Genomic DNA, 16,307 nt, shown 5'->3' with positions numbered 1-16,307 from the left:
TCTCCACTAATAAATGTTTCATTGCATCCAAAGTTCTCCTTTTCAATCTACTTGGCACAGACACTCAGGGAGGAGGAGAACAAAGCAGGCAGAAAAGCAAGGTGGCGGGAATGGAGGGCAGAAACTGGGGAAACCAGTAGCATGTTTTAAAAATTCATCTCAGAAACAATTGTACCGACTCATCTTCATTGCAGAACCCAGTGCCTGTCCTCCCTATCCCACCCCCTTCTCCTTGCATTCTCTCTAAAACCAGCCACCGGCTCTACACGTAAAAATAAATTGTTAATCAATGAATGCCATCCTATTTAATTAATTGTTGCACCAAACAGGCAAGGGTGGGAGTTGTTGCAGGGGTGGGGGTGGGGGGCGGGGTGTGTGTGTGTGTGTGTGTGTGTGTGTGTGTGTGTGTGTAGAGAATGATGTTAAGATAACGAACATTTTTTTGTCCTGCTTGTAAATCATAGTCCTGCCATTTCTGCTTAAAATTCCTCCTAAAGCACTATGAAAATTTTTTTAAAGCCACTTTCTTTCTAGTGGATGTGGTAGTGGCTGTGGGAAATTTGTCAGAATCAAGTATGTGTAAGTGTGTGTCTTCTGCCTCCTCTCTCTTCTCTCTCTCTCATACACACACACACATACATACACACACACACACACACAGAGAGAGAAAGAGAGAGAATTTAAGGACAGGTAGGGGTGATGGGAGCAGGGCAGAGAAAGTTCCCTAACCACCAAATGCTCATTTATGACCCTGGCTTCTCTGCCTTTACTTTGGGGCTGTTTTGGTCATCAAGTCGTTTTTTGCTGACAAGGAGGAGGAGACAGAGAAGCAGAGCTTGTCTGGCCAGGCCGCCTTCTCTCTGGGGCGGGGGTGCGGTGGGTGGGATGTGCACATCCCCATCTGCGTGCCTTGTGGGGCCTTTAGATTTACTGCGGGATTATGTTACCCCCAACGAGACGCTGAGCCCTGGAACACAGCACACTAACAGGATTAGGGTTTCAGGATTTGAGACAGGAAAGCACCAGGGAGGACAGGAGAGGAGGGCAGCTTAGGGATTTGGGGCTGGGGGAAGAGATGGGGTAGGGAAGTGCAGCATCAGAGCATGCAGAAGCGGCTGGAAAGGAAGGCCAGCATCCTGGGGTGTGGGTAGGGTGAGCAGCAAAGATATTTGAACTGGGTGGGATGTTCCTTCCACATGGAAACTCCCGCCACATTTTGGTGGCAAAACAGACGTTGCCACAATTTTGAAGGAGGTGCCTTCAAGTCCAGGTGGGTGGAGAGAGCTGAAGAATACAGGGAGCAGGCCCACTTCCACAGCAAACCATACCCCGGAAAGAACCTGACAATCTACCTGGTGAGGTTTTCACTCCAAAGCTCATCTAGAGACGTCCAGGTCAGAAAGCAAGTGTTTTCCCAGCCACAGCAAAGCCTGATGCCCCACCACGCCCCGCCCCTGTGCACAGCCGAGGCCCGGGAGACCAGGAATCTAGCATCTAGGCTCTGAGCGCCAGGGAGGCTGGCCTCCGCTCCTGGAGACAATTCAGCACCCATGGGAGCTGGGTGAAGCCAGCCACGGGTGCCTGCTAGAGAAAAGGTTCCAAGCTTATGTATAATGAAATTTTCCCTTGAGCATCCTAAGTGGAGAGGCTAAAGGTCTGAGCTCATCCCATGGCAAATGGATAAAGGACAAACCTAATTACCTAAGGCACAGGATTCTTCTCAGTCATAATTGAGGGGGCCAGCCCAACTGGGGGACTCGAGTTTGCAGAGGGCGTCGGCGGCTTCTGCACATACATATGCCACACCGGGCCAAGCGATCACACTTGTGCCCATTACCAGCTGACCATCTGAGTCATCGTTTTAATCTTACATATAATTAACAAAATTACTGCAACAAAAAGGACAAGAGAAGCCAGTTGTCCACTGGGAGGTTAAAAAATACATATTTTTGAAAACTCAAAATTGTTAATATGAGGAATAATTGCATCCCTAACAGAAGACTGTTAGGGGCCAAAAGGGGCCAAAAGGGGCAATGTTTATTGCAAGTGCAGGCCCCATCAGATGCAGGGAGAGGTCTGGATGACTTATCACAGTCCCTTCCAGACCTATGATTTTAAAAGAGGCAGATAAATATCCCATGGGGCCTTGTTACTTTTTAAATTGATAACTTGCTTCTGCTCAAGAAGAGCTTTGTGGGTCTAATACATTAATTATATCTACAGAGAGCCTTCCATCTACAGATCCCAGGCTGCTGTGCCAGTAGCTGCAGCACCATCCTATGTGGACAGATGGAAATACTGAGGCAGGGAGCTGTTAGGAAACATTTCCAAGGTCACACAGCACATCAGCAGAAAAGATCTGAAGATAGACACCATGTGGTTCTGTGAATTGATGGATTTGGGGGGCTTGGTTTTCTGACAGTACCGTCTTTCACCTAAGTTGAGGATAATGTCACAGAGGGTTTTGAATTCTCAAACGGTTTTCAAAATAATTTGCTTTAATTTAGAAAATAAACATAGAACAGAGGATTTTGGAAGCAGGGTGTTTGTTTGTTTGGAAGGGCTGCTGCCAAGTCAAACAAACAGCAACTTCTTTTAAGGCCCAGGAGTCTATGATGGAGCCCAAACTCCAAAGCAGTGAGCCTCATGTTCTAAGCCTGCTGGCCATTCTCCACTCTCTGGGAAACCCACACCTCTTGACCTGTGGTCAGATCATCCAGGAAGCTGATGTCTCTCTAGCTGCAAGATGACAAGAAAGTCTGGGATCAGCTCGTTGACAGCACCACCTGGAAGTCAGATCTTGACAACCAGGTGCGTTCTACAGGGAGGCCATGGTTCCCCAGTCTCGGGGGCGAATGACTTAGCATCTGGGCGCTTCAGTCTCACAGTCAGTGAGATGCTATTAAATTCTGACGTGAGGAGACTGGTGTCTGAGGGATCTCGGAGCCCCTTGGAGGTCATCATTACATTAATATGATGAGGTTGGTAGGTTCCTGCCACTCAAACACTGGGATCCCAGATGTACCCCATCCCTGTCCTCACCTTTCCATTCTCCTCTAGCCATCAATATGTTTTCTGGAACCACCACAGAGCAATGCTCTTTTAGCTCAGATTTCCCCCATTTGGGGGCACAGAGTAGCAACACTGTGACTAGAAGTGAGGTAACCAGTGCTAGCTACGTCAACTGGGGATATGCCCACATGTGCCAAGTGAGGGAGAAGTAACGAGAGGCTTTGCTTAACCATTAGGGCAATGATCTCTGTTCCCCAGCCCGGACCAGTCACTATCTCATTCTCAGCTAGTGCCTCCGAGGTGAGCAGGACCCTGGCCAAGGCCTCGAGGCTGCAGCTCCTCCCATCTATCTCCACATTCCACCCTTGGTTTGTGTGTACATAATTGCGTCTATAATTACACACATACAGGAACCTTCCACTGCTGTATTTACAACACCATGTCTATGTCTGGGGTGTTATTAATACAGCTGGTGAAACCAAAAGCAGTAGTTTCTGCTTGTGGTTTCTGAAGTAATATATGTGAAGTAATTTGTATAATCTAAGGGAGCACATGGGCTGGATATGGGCTCCATCAGGCAGACGCGCTCTCTGCCTTGTGGTTACGCCATAAATATGCATAAGGGGCCCCGCCCTAGGTGAAAATCACAGGCTCCATATTTGTGACATGTGGAACTGGATATATTTGGGGATGTGCTGTACACGTGGCTGAGTGACTGGGCTGTGTTTTGCCAGGGGAGGCTTGCAGTACCTCAACACCAATGCAATCGTCTTCACAGGCACTCTCACCATTACCTGCTGGATGGAAAGAGACTTAAGAGGAGGCTGCTTGCCAGCTGGGGGAAATTGGAAAAGAGTAATCTTTCTCACCTCCTGGCTGCAAGAAGAAAGTCAATCGCTCATAGGCCTAGGCCTTGCCTCAGCCCAGGCTGGGTCCAAATTGTAAAAAATGTTTTGCAAGGAAATAGCACAGCCATCCCCCCACCACCCTGAGCTCTCATTAATCTTGTTTTTCTCCAATCTCCCCAGCTCCCTGGTCTTTGGTACACTGCATTGGTGTTGACAGTGACCAGGGAATTGAAATCAAGTTCCCACATTTCTGCTCCCATCCCCTCTTCCCTCACTGTGTTCCCGGGGGTCCTCTGTAAACCCCCTGCTATAACACAGAGCAGAGCAGGCTGCTGCCTGCATCCCTGTGTTGCTCTGCTCACGGTCCTGCCGTCTGAATTTCACTTTCAAGCCTACCACTTAGCACCAGTTAGCTTGGCACGGTGCCCACCATCCAGCGGCTACAAAGAGAAACTCATTGGTAGCACCCGGGGTAGCTGGAGCCTCTCCCCGCACAGCCCCCAAGTCCCCTCCTCAACCTGCCTCCCCTTCGTGCATCAAATCAAACTGCAGCAGACTTGACAAATCTATTTGGCATGGTTCACTCAACTATTTCAACCCGCACAGCCCAGAGAGCTGCGCTGACGCACCATGAGTGGTGCAGAATCTGCACATTAAATACAGACATCTGGGAGCTAGATCTGCTAATGAAGGAGCAGCAGATCTCACCGTTGGAGGGGAGAACTGGGCTGGTCGCCCCTATCCCCTGCCACACCTGTGGTGGGACAGGGAGTTTGGGGAGAGGGCAATGTCTAATTAGCAGGCTTTATTCTCTTGCCTCCTTCTAAATTTCAAAGGATGAATTTCTAATCAGGAAAGAAAGGCTCTCCCTCTGCCCCAACATCCTTTATGTGGACAGGGCTATTCACGAAAACTTTTTTAAAAGGACATCAACAACAAAACCAAAACCAAATTACCCCTTGGCTGCTGGGGAGGGAGAGCATTTAGCCAAGGGTGAGAAGGGGAGTTAAAAGAAAGGAAGGAAAAAAGAGAATGAGGTGTCTGCTATGAAAAAGTTGGGAAGAAAGATTCTAAAGGAGTCCAGAATGCAAAATTTAATTCTCAGGGATATCTTCCCTGCAGAACGGATACCAGGGCTAAAGCCAGGGAGGACAGTATTCTATCAAAATGTGCAGTGCTAAGGTATTTCCAAAAGCAGATTTCCTACAAATGGTGTTTTAAATAGCATCCTGGTCCATCTGTGTGCTTTTAAAATCAGCTTATGCTACAGGATCCCTCTGCTAGCGCTGCTTAGTCATTGAGCCTGGACCAGGAGGCGATCAGGTAAAGTTCCTCCTCCTCCCCCAGCACCCACCCCTACCCAGGCCCTCACTTGCCTGGCTAAGCTTTTGGGTTCCAGCAGCTTCCTACTGAAAAGGGTGGGTGCAGAGAGAAGGCATGAGTGGAAAGGGAGTGGGGTGGCATGAGGTCTCAGTCCATAGCACCCCCAGCACCTGATGCCAGCTGAGGCTTGCCACTCCCCGATTGCCATTCCCAAGTAATGTTTGGCAATTCTTCCTGAGCCAAGCAAAGTTGTGTTTCCTCATCCATTAGGCAAAGAAGTCTTTCAATAGCTAAGTACCCCACTTTCTCTATATGCTGAATGGGGGAAGTTGTGTGTGATACCTGGGAATACTCAGAAGCCACGATTTTCACATGAATGTGCCACGTTACTATGGTGATTTTAATAAAATAAAACTCTCCTTTGAAAACTCATGTTTCCTGGGTGAAACATACTTCAGGATTTTCTCAGTCCAAGATTTCCAGCGGCACCAGTTAAGAACAAGCTGCCCTGGGACAGGACAGGAGCTGAGGAGACGCCACTGGGAAAAGACCTCTGACGTTTCTACATTTGGCCACATGTCCCATTTGGTAATTCACACTCTGGCAGACCAGGGACCTGGTGGAGTTACAGCACTGAAGGAGAGATCCTTTTCTCCATCCCCAGCTCCCTCCCACAAAGGAGGAGCATCTCCAGGAATCCCCAGGACATGGCTGTCCTCTCATACCCGAGAGCCCACCCTCACGAGCAGAGGTCCCCCAGGCCAGGTGAGACCACTGGTTGGTTGCCAAGCTCCCATAACTGAGGTACCCCACAACCAGCGCAGCGCCAGCTGCAGGCCTGCCCACTGCCAGAACGCCATGTGTCTGAGGAGAGCCGAGTGCCAGACATCCATCCACATGTACAACAAAAGCCCCACATCAGCCACACAGACACACCTCTGGGAGCCACCGACACTGAAGGCACCAGCCGAGAAAATTCAATGCCTCACTGCCAAGCATGATTGCCAGTTCAGATCCCATCCCTGACAAACTGAATTTCTCCTCATTATTTATTGTCCTCTTTCTTCTTCGGGACATTGTGATTCCCTCGCAGGATTTGTGCCCTTTCATTTCCAGACCTCAGTAACTCCTGAACTGCAGTTTCATGTGGTTTTGTGATTGTTAACCCAGCATGTGGAAGGGACTCAGGCCATAAATGCTCAATGAATCCTGGATGGGGAGACCCGGGCTGGGAACACATTTTCTCCTTCATTTGCAGTCAGAGAGCGCTCTGCGAGCTCTCCCTCCCTCTGCTCTGCAAGATGCAACAGTAGTGGGGCTGGTGGAAAAAAATGTTGTTTTCCAATCACTTTCGCATAAGGAAGAGTATTTTCAGGGCCAGTGTCTTCGTGCCTCCATCAATTATTAGAGACTCGCTGAACAGCTTCGTCCCCTAGGAGGGATCGACTTGAAGCTTCTTCTCCCCCATTCCTCCTGCACCGTCCCCACATGCCTTTCAGGCAGGGAAGGCGCTTACCTTGTGGTTTTTGCCATGTCGGTACACCATCCAGTCTTCGCCATTGGTGCTGACTTCCAGCTTGTAGGATTTGACATAGTAGCCATTCTGGGTTTCCCTGGATATTGCTCCCTGCGTCGCGATGGCCGTGAGGATAGTCAGGAAGCGCAGGTCCACCTGGGGAAGAGAGGTGGGAAAGGAAAGGGCCAGTGACTCCCACACCGACCCGACAGCGTCTTGCTTTTTCCCCAAAGAGCACATTGTAATGCTTGGCTCACAACCTGTGTCTGAGATGCACTCAGATGCCCAGGCGAGCCTATTGGTTTGCAATACCACTGGACAGTTAAACTCAACTTATTTGACACTAATTTGGACACCTTTGGAATCGTAACTTTATTGTTTTTCTTTTCAATCTGAATGGACAGTATTAAGTTAATCTTAAAGGAATCCTTCCGCATTTAGAGCTATGACCCCTTCTGTCTAATCTACAGGCCGCCTTGGCTCATGAAAGCAAATGCTATGTTAAAGGAACAATAGCTAAATCCACTCCACTCCAATCCAGTCCAGTTCAATCCAATTCACTTATGATGCCCTACTTGCAAAAGTCTCAGCTTATGGCTGTCTTCCCTCTCCTCAGCCCCTCACTCCATTGTGTATTTAGTGGCTAAGGTCACTCCGGGGTCAGAGGGCATGCAAAGTCTGCCCAAGCAATTAGGCTTATGCACTGAGTCTTGACCTTTTGCTCTACAAGGAGGGGATGGCCAACCTTTTCAGGCACCTCCCCTCCGACAACACTGAACCCATTTGAAAATTGCTGGATGTCATTCCTTTGCTGGCCACCATGCTTTTTTATGGCAATCTCCATGTGATCAAAATTTAGTCAGCACACACTGGCACAACTGTATTCAGCAAGCAGTTATTGGCTACTTAAGATGTATTGAGCATTCAAAATTAGTATGTGGGGCTGTATGCATAAGAGATACAGGTGGAGAGCAAAAAAAAATGACTAAGGATCAAAAATAAGGAGGATAATCAATGGATATATGACTTTGATGAAGAACTTTCTCGTGGCTTTGCAGGAGGAAAAGGATTTGGAGAGAGGCAGAGTAGAGATCCACAAATAGCCTTCAGGTTGTGCTGTTAGAACCTCTGTGGAACCCTAGAAGTTTCTAAGTGGTCCCTCTCCCTTTCTGGCCTGCTCTGCAGCATGTTTCTCAGAGCACAGGTCACCACACTGCCTCAGAGATAGGACAGCTTGTCAAGATAGGACAAGACTGTCAAGATAGGACAAGACTGTCTGCCATGTGTCATAAAATCATTTGGTGCTCTCCATGGGGCTAGCAGCTTGCTCTTCCCTGGGGAGGACAAACAGACCAGTGTGGAGTGCAAGAGATGATTACTCACCATGAGCTGGAAGTTTTTTTCAGAAGGAAAAGAAACAATAGTTTAAAAAGATGCTGCAGAGCATCTGGGCAACTAGAGTTTCATTCCTGGTGGTGACATTTCCCCATGTGTTCTTCTGATCGCTATGCGCAAAACCTTCCTGGCAGGGCTCCCTCCAAATAGCAAAGATCATGAGAAGCTGCCATGCTCAGCCAGCAACTCAACAAGCCTGCCCACCCCCCCAAAGTCTCTGATGCCTCCCTGTGCCAAGAATGAGGAAGATCTGGAACTGTTTATAGAATGTTCCTTGAATATCTACAGTGACAGGGCAAACAGCATGCTAGCCAAGCAACTTCTGTAAGCTGGTAATCTTCACAAGGGCAAGGGGCAGTGTCCACACTACTCATTCTTTTATCCCAGCACCTAGCACAGTGCCTGGCACAGTCTATTTCTGCCTGGCACATGTCTGTTTGCAGTGAGTAATGTATGGAATTGTAAAGTCTGCTGTGTTTATTTTCCTTGTGTCCTCTGTCCACTCTGGATGAGGAGCCAACCTTCTTACCCACCAAAACTTGCTGCATATTCTGTACATTCTCGTAGTGAGTAAGTACCTGGAGATACTCCTTGCTGGAATCCAAGTTGGGTGTCCAGCCATTGTCATCACCATGGAGCCGGCTTTGTTGAGGGGTCCACCTTTCATCAGAGTAGGTAGAGGAAGCACTGATCTGTTCATTAGCAATCCGGCCAGACTCCATTCCCAGAGGGACGTTGCATTGAAAGTCTGGGAAATGAAGATGGTCAAGGGAAGAGTTAGGTTTTTCAAACGTAAAGCCCTGGAATCCCCCAAACATTGCTCCCTTCTAGGGACAAGTCCTTGCAGGCACACCTTCATCTTAAAGAACTAATTATACACGCACATTTTAAAAACAACTACGTCAAGGCATAGAGCTTGACAACCCCTCTGGGTCTGAAAGAAACTAAATTGGACCTAAAAGAAATCAGGCTGTGGATAAATAAAAGTCATCATACAAATTAAAAATACAATCTAAAGCACTAGAACTGTTAGTGCTGCAGGCTACGGATGCTCATGGATGCCAGATGCACTATTATTGAAATAAAGGTAAATGTTTGAGAGACTTGTGGCAATCTGGGTGGGCTGCTACACCTTGGGAAGCCTGCCTTATTAATAAACACCCAGGAGGCACTTTTGCTTCTTTCTTTCTTTCACTCAACTGTCTCATGAGTTCTGGCACAGAAGACAGACATTACAAAGCAATAAATACCTGTCTTTGGGAGACCTCTTGAGCACATGCATGTCACTCTCTATTCCCCTGCACCACCTGTCTGGGCAAATAGACCCAGAAGTCACTTATTCTGGCCTTGTGCCATCAGTTTAATTGCTGTCCTTCCCAGGGATACCACGGACACTGGTCAATATTTGTGTGTGCGTGTGTCTGGTAAGGACCAGCAATCACTTTCAGGCCTCAAACCTGTTTTTTGCTCCATGACTGCACTGGCAGGACCTGGTGCAATTTGCTATACTGTTTTCTTGTCACTCAATCTTCATGAGCTCTTTGATTAAAAAAAAAAAAAAAAAAAAGCAAACCCCAGTGGCTGGCTGGCAGGCTAGACCATTGTGTCCGTGTGGCAAACTGGCTCCAACCACAGCAGGATGTCCCTGGCTCTAATCATCTTTAAGTGTTTTTTTCATCCTTAAAGTTATCATTTGGGTTTCTAAGTAAAAATAGCAGCACATGTCCAATAAGAGCTGATCTGAAGATGTAGCTCAGGGCAAGAGACCGACAGCCTGGCCAGCAGGTTCCATGATAGCTGGAGCCAGAGCTGCATGAGACAAGCTCACATATTGTATTTATTGGAAGTGTGAGGTACAAATCCACATCAAAATATCCAAGCAATGTACCAGTCTAGTGATGGAAATTCTATGCAGGGCCAGAGATGTTCAACATCAAAAACATACACACACACACACACACACACACACACACACACCCAAGCCCCATGAAACACATATATTACACACATATACATGTGTGTATGCACATACATGTGTGCATATATAGTAAATGGTGTGTGTGTGTGTGTGTGTGTGTGTGTAGAGAGAGAGAGAGAAAGGAGAGAGGTTTAAAATTGCTCAGCTTTGAAACAATGGCCACTGAGGCTTGGAGGAAGGCTCCAGACTCAATAAATGTTGATTTAGAATAGAACATCACTGCAGGTTTCCTTACAGATATCCCAACTAAGAGGCCATTCATACATGAGAAAACTGAGGCCAAAGACAGTCCTATGATTTTCTCTGGGAACCACTAATTCTTGGTACACATACTTCTTTTTTCATATAATGAAACGAGTACCCGGCACAGTTGTATTTTCATTAATCTCTCCCTGGCAAGAGGATGCAGCTCCCATTCCTTGAACTTGGATGGCTCTGCACATTCTGTAGACTTCCCATCTCCTCTCAGAGGTCACCCTCTTTTCACTGTACACCCCAAACCCAGTGAGAACAGGTCAAGCTCCCAACCAGCCAACTCACTCTCTAGCGGCTCCTGGTGGACCAGGTAGTAGCGTGCAGAGAAGCCATCCTTGGCCACCGCCATGTCTGTGTGAAAGGTCAGAGAGAGGATCCCCGTAGAGGAACGGAGTTCAGAGGGGGTTTTGGTCCCACAGTACTTGCCAATCAGGGGGCCAACTGGACGTGCCGGAGAAAAAGAGGTCAGAAGAAATAAACGTCAAACTCAGGTTTTAATATACATACATACTTCCTCCCCACAACTGCAAGTCACTCAAAAGAGCATCACTTTGTATGCCTTAGCATAAAAGAAAACCCCATGAAATGGTCTAAGAACAATGTCTAATATTTTCCTGCACATTGGAAGATACTTTCACTGAGCTGGCCCCATTCTGTTCCTGCAGCCCTGGGAGGTTGGGCCGAAGTTCTGGTGTTACAATGTCTGTAATTCTACAGGAGAAACTGAGGCTAGGAGAGCTCACAGGACTTCTCCTTTTTCACAGGCTAGGCAACAGAGCTGGGACTCACATCCGAGCTTTCTAACTAAATCATATGCTTTTCTCAGAAAACGAAAATGCTTAGCCATCAAGTCTTCCTTCCATTGGAAAATACTTTGAGTACAAAAGTGAAAGATTGGTTTCTTTGCCAATAGTGACCATATCTAAGATCTATGCTGGTCTCCACCTGAAGGACAGCTTCCGTTCTGTTTTGGGTGATTAACTGTTTGAACTGTTTTGACAAGTATGACCACATTTAGAATAATAACATCATCATCATCATCATCATCATCATAATAATGACAGCAGCTGTTTAAGTAACTGGCCCAAGGTTGCAGACTTGCTAACAGCAGAGCAGGATTTAAATCTAGAGGATTTGTCTCTTTACTCCTATTTGGGCATAGAGGGTGGTTACTGAGTCATTTTCTATGGCAATCCTGACAACCTGGAGCAGAAGAGAGCATTACCTATAGGTTTCCTCATCCTTATCCAACTATTTACTCACTGTTCTTTATTTTTCTCCAAGGAAATATCTCTTAAAAAGGAATCTGCCTTTCAACAATTTCCCTGAAATCATCCTCAGTGAAGGATAAGGAGTGAAAGTCATTGGGGGTAATATGTGAATCCTAAAGAACTTTGAAGTCTTTGGTCTCTGTTTTTATTGTTACTAAAGCAATTTACAGGCACCAGTGATGCTAGTGACATCACTCACCGTTTGGAATGCCATCCCAGATGTCCAGCCAATCGTATTTGCAGTCTCCCTCTCCCACCTGCAAAGGGTCGTGCTCCAGGTCAAAGGTCAGGAACTGCAGAACAATCTCCATCTTGGGTTTGGCCAGGATGGTAAAGGTGCAGTCCAAGTTGTGTGGGTACTTCTCGGGAAACCCGGGGGATTCGATGGTCCCGTTGGGGCTCGTGAAGTTTTTTGAACAGTCTTCGGAGCCTGTATGTAAAAGACAACTGGAGCATCAACAAAGTAGAAAAGGATGGCGTTCTTGGCTGCCTCTGTTTCATGGGTTATTTAAATATTTGCGCCCAAATCCCCCAACTCACAAGGGTTTTGTTTCCACTGGAGTGGCCCTTGAAGCAACATACTTTCACACCCACATTCAAGCCCTTAAGCCAGTCCCTCTTTAGGGCCGAAATTAGGGAGGCAAGCTGGTTTGCTGTATGCATTGGAGTAAGAGCAGCAATTGAGAAATCGGGAGGGGGGCCTTTAGAAAGAAGTGTGTGTGAGATAGAAGGAGGATGGGCTGAGAGGGAGGGAGGGAGGGAGGAGAAAGAGAGAGAGAGAGAGAGAGAGAGAGAGAGAGAGAGAGAGAGAGAGAGAGAGAGAGAGAAAGAGAGAGAAAGATTCTCTTGAAAAGAACAGAGTCTTCTTTCTCAATTACTCAGCTGCTTGCTCCAGAAATGTAAGTTATTTCAATCCTTAAGGAAGGCTTGCTGATTGCCAGCAGGGAAACAATGTTACTCCTTATTTATTGCTGACCTCAACACTAGCCCCTATTGTACCACAGCCAACTCAGTGCCCCCTTCTCCCTCCAAGATCCAAGGTGCCTCAGGGGAGGGGCAAAGGGGAGCATGGGTCTCATTCATGTCATGACTATATTAAAATGAGCTGCTCTGTAGTGGCCAGACAATTAACAATCAACGTTTGTAGCGGGTGGATCACAGCAGGGCTTCAGGATGCTAAAGGCAGCTCCAGCAGCAAGTTTGGAAAAATGCGGCAGTGTATTGACATTTGGAAGGCTTCTGGTTCCTTTGTGGTGGCGATGGCCCTGGTTTTCTCCTAAGCTCTTGTGTCTGCTTTCTTACGACCCACGAAAGGTCCTTGTGAAATGCCCTAAACATTGGCATCCTGGCGCAGGCATGGGGAGCAGCCCGAGCTTGAGAGAGGATGACAGTTGCCTTATTCCCTATGCCTCTAGGTGAAATCAAAGTCAAAGGGCCATCATCAGCCAGGGCAGCCCCGGAGCCGTCCCCAGGGCACCGCAGCCCAGACCCTGGGCCAAGCCCCCAGCCAGCGGTGATGCAAGTTAACAGGGCTCATGTAAATGCTGGACAATTAGAATCGATTTTGCTAGTTCCGATTTTAAAATTAAAAAAAGGTAGCCGGATTTATGAGGAGGATAATAGGCACTCTAAGCATGAAGAAAAAACACAGAAATACTCGATAAACCAGGTGTTTACTGGCAGGAAGTGTTCTCTGGGGATCCCGCTGAAATAAAACTGTGTGATGTCAATACGCTGATCTTAGCCCGCAGCGATGTCTTTATCCGCAGCTCCTGCAGCCCGCCCCTCCGCGAGTCTCTTTATTGATGATGGCTTTGTGGAAAGCGCCAAAAGTCTGAGTTGGAAAAGGTGCCATGCAAATACGTGGGGGAGGGGAGGTTGTAACTTTCTTTAGCACCAGACAGGAAATTCCAGTATCCTTATCCACCCATCCATCACCGCCTGCCCTCTTCTCTGTACTGCACCCAGGCAGGGGGTAAGCACCCGGGACACCTGGGGGTGAGGCTAACCTTTTCATGGATTCAGAGGAATCTCCAAGTGCCACATTTTTGGGGCTCTGTACTCCATCATGGCTTGGGCCACATGGGCAGCCAGGCCTGGGAGGGAGAGCTGGGACAGCCTCTTCCGGCTCCCAGCTCCTGAGGGCCTCCTCAATGGCACGAATTGAGGCAGGTTGGCAAAGCCAAGCCAGCAGGCTGGTCTTCAGGGGGCCAAGAGGAATTTTGAAAAGGCTAGGGTTTATGGCAGCGGTGCAGCCTTATTCATGTGAGTCACTTAGCCAGAGGAAATTAACTCCTTTCACAACTTGCTTCCTGACATTCCCTCGGGGAGAGTTTGTTCTATTGTCATTGCCTCCAAAGGCAAGGAGAATCCCCACCCCCTGGGGATGGGGAATGTATGGTGGAATCTTTCTTTGGTCCCTCCATTCCTGGGGGACAGGTGCTTTCACAATGGACAGCTAGGGAACCCAGGAGAGACTTGGAGAATGTGAGATTCTTGAGGATCACTGTTTCTAGGGTGCTGAACTCCTAAGGAGCATTTGACAGGAGAGAACTTTTCAATCCCACATGCCAATAAATAAATAAACAGAAATGTGTATGTCTCTTATAAATGGGTATACCCTCTGGTTTATTTTGAATGAGCCAGAGAAACAGTTTTTATGCAGCAAATTAAACCTACTAGAACCGCACACTCATCTTTAATGGTGCTATCTTATCATTTGGATCAGTGTCGCTGTGTCAGAACGCATGCAGTTGAGTATCAAACACTGGGGAAGAGGCCTCAGAAAAGGGTGACATCTTGGGACAAAGTTGACTTTTTGCAGAGAGCTACCAAATCTAAAATCCTTTTCTGCAAGGTGTTAAAAGGATTAAAGTTTAAAAAGTGGTTCTGTGAACAAGTACTCGAGTTCACTCGGTGCTAAGTTTGTCCATAGATGCTGGGGGACTTCAGCTGCAGTGGATGATTTCATACCAAAGGACTCTGGTATAAAAAACTCTGTTTTTCCACAGTAAATTTTATAGTAACTCCACAAGTGGAAAAAAGAATCTGCAGGGATAAAGCTACTTAAAACATGGTAGACTGATCCAAAGCTCAGTTTGGCCTGACCACTAAAGGCAGATACGGTGACTAAATTCAAGAACTGGGAGTAGAGGCACTCCAGGTTTTCTCTGCGAATGACTGCAAAGATTTCAGTTTCTGAAATGTCACTGACACCCGGAACTTTGGTCAAAGGAGCTTCAAACAAACAAACAAACAAACAAACAAACAAAAAGCCCAATACATTTTCTAGTGATTCAGTTCCAAGGTTACTTTTAAAGTTATTTTAAAATTCTTTTTTTGTTCTGCTTCTGATTTGATGATTTGAGATCTTTTAAGTTTGGGTGTTTCGGTTTACCCGTTTATATATGGACAGTCTGGTAATACACAGACTCTTTCATAAATCGCTTCATTTAGGGCAGACATGAAACTCCCACTCCGGCCACATCCCTGTCGGTCCCCCTATGGTGGCTTTATGTCTGTCTGTAGAATTCTGCAGCCGAGCCTAGCGGGGCAGCGTGCTGTCAAAGGTTTCCAGAGCCTTCACATGGTTATTTGTGTATCTGTGTTTACAGTTCTCCTTTCTTTCTCTTTATGAATCTCACTAGCAAACATAGCTGTGTTTGTTTGGATTTCTTCAGCATGTTCATGCATTTCTTTCATGTTCTGTGGATAACGTCAACTTTGTGTATTTTCTCCCAGGACTCTGACAATGGAAATGTGGGAGCAGGACAAGGCACCTGGAAGAACGCACTTCTTCCTGAACTTCTCAGTTTTGAATTCTGCACCCGCACAGATGTCTGTGTTTGATATAGGGCTGACTCACATGCTGGGGACTTGCTCTTTGGGGTGGGCATGGCCCCAATAAGTTCACTGAGCTCTCATCTTTTTTCTTAGATTCCCCAGAAGCAGGGCTGTTCATGGTGGGGCTGTCTCGGTGGCACGCCACTCCTCTTTTCGTACTGCTGTAGGCCATCCCAGTCCATAAAGTAGGCTGCCCAGGTCTCCATGGCAAGGCACCTTCCTTGACTGGCAGTTGTGCACCAAGTTGTGTACTGTTGTGCACTGTTGCTTTGAGGCAGTCCACAGACTTGCTGCCTCATGGACACCCTACGTCAGCCTGTCCTCAACACAGTGATGCTGAGTTATGATAACCCCTTGTATGTTTTATCTTTTAATATCATCCCTTCAGATATGCATGATGGATAGTTAGCATTCACTTTTTCAGGCTTTCTGGAGAATGCAGTATCATGCTTTGTGAACTATTAAGTCAGGAGTCATGAAACAGAGATGAGCTTCACTGCTGCTGCCCACCCTTTTGCCTTCCCATGGCCAGCTGCCTCGGAAGTCCTGCCTCAGGGCTGTTTTCCTTTCCCACAGCACAGTGGAGCTGAGTGATGGCTTCAGCACTGGGTACCTTGCAATCTAACAGACTTCCCAATCCTCAGCTTGTGCCCTCATTTTCATAATCGAAGCATATTCATCATACTTTACTAAGCACTAACTCTGCCTCAAATGATCATTTTCCTTTCAATTTACAGATATTCACCAAACAACTACTGTGCATGTGTTATGGGCTGCGGGCTTACACACTTCTCATCTCCACTGAAGAGGGCAAACACCCTGGTTTATTCCTTTCTCTTTTTTCTCTCCCACTGCGCCCCGGCAAA

The 16,307-nt window shown here is 47.2% G+C and overlaps 1 protein-coding gene across 4 annotated transcripts in view; it reads right to left on the bottom strand.

Moving 5' to 3' along the window:
- The window catches only part of NRP2 (neuropilin 2), a 117,029-nt gene that overhangs the window by 65,341 nt on the left and 35,381 nt on the right, over positions 1 to 16,307 (bottom strand). For all 4 annotated transcript variants that reach the window (XM_037523901.2, XM_037523902.2, XM_054700018.1 and 1 more), the window contains exons 4-7: positions 11,798 to 12,028; positions 10,613 to 10,768; positions 8,673 to 8,842; positions 6,700 to 6,855 (exon numbers count right to left, since the gene is read on the bottom strand). In XM_037523901.2, coding sequence (XP_037379798.1) covers positions 6,700 to 6,855; positions 8,673 to 8,842; positions 10,613 to 10,768; positions 11,798 to 12,028 — 713 coding nt within the window. The remainder of the gene's footprint in view (positions 1 to 6,699; positions 6,856 to 8,672; positions 8,843 to 10,612; positions 10,769 to 11,797; positions 12,029 to 16,307) is intronic.

The sequence above is a fragment of the Talpa occidentalis genome, unplaced genomic scaffold, assembly GCF_014898055.3.
Source record: "Talpa occidentalis isolate TD23 unplaced genomic scaffold, MPIMG_talOcc4v2.1 talOcc4.3, whole genome shotgun sequence".
In the NCBI taxonomy this organism is placed as follows: Eukaryota; Metazoa; Chordata; class Mammalia; order Eulipotyphla; family Talpidae; genus Talpa; species Talpa occidentalis.
Note: the sequence above shows the minus strand (reverse complement) of the source record. Positions and strands in the feature narration are given on the sequence as shown.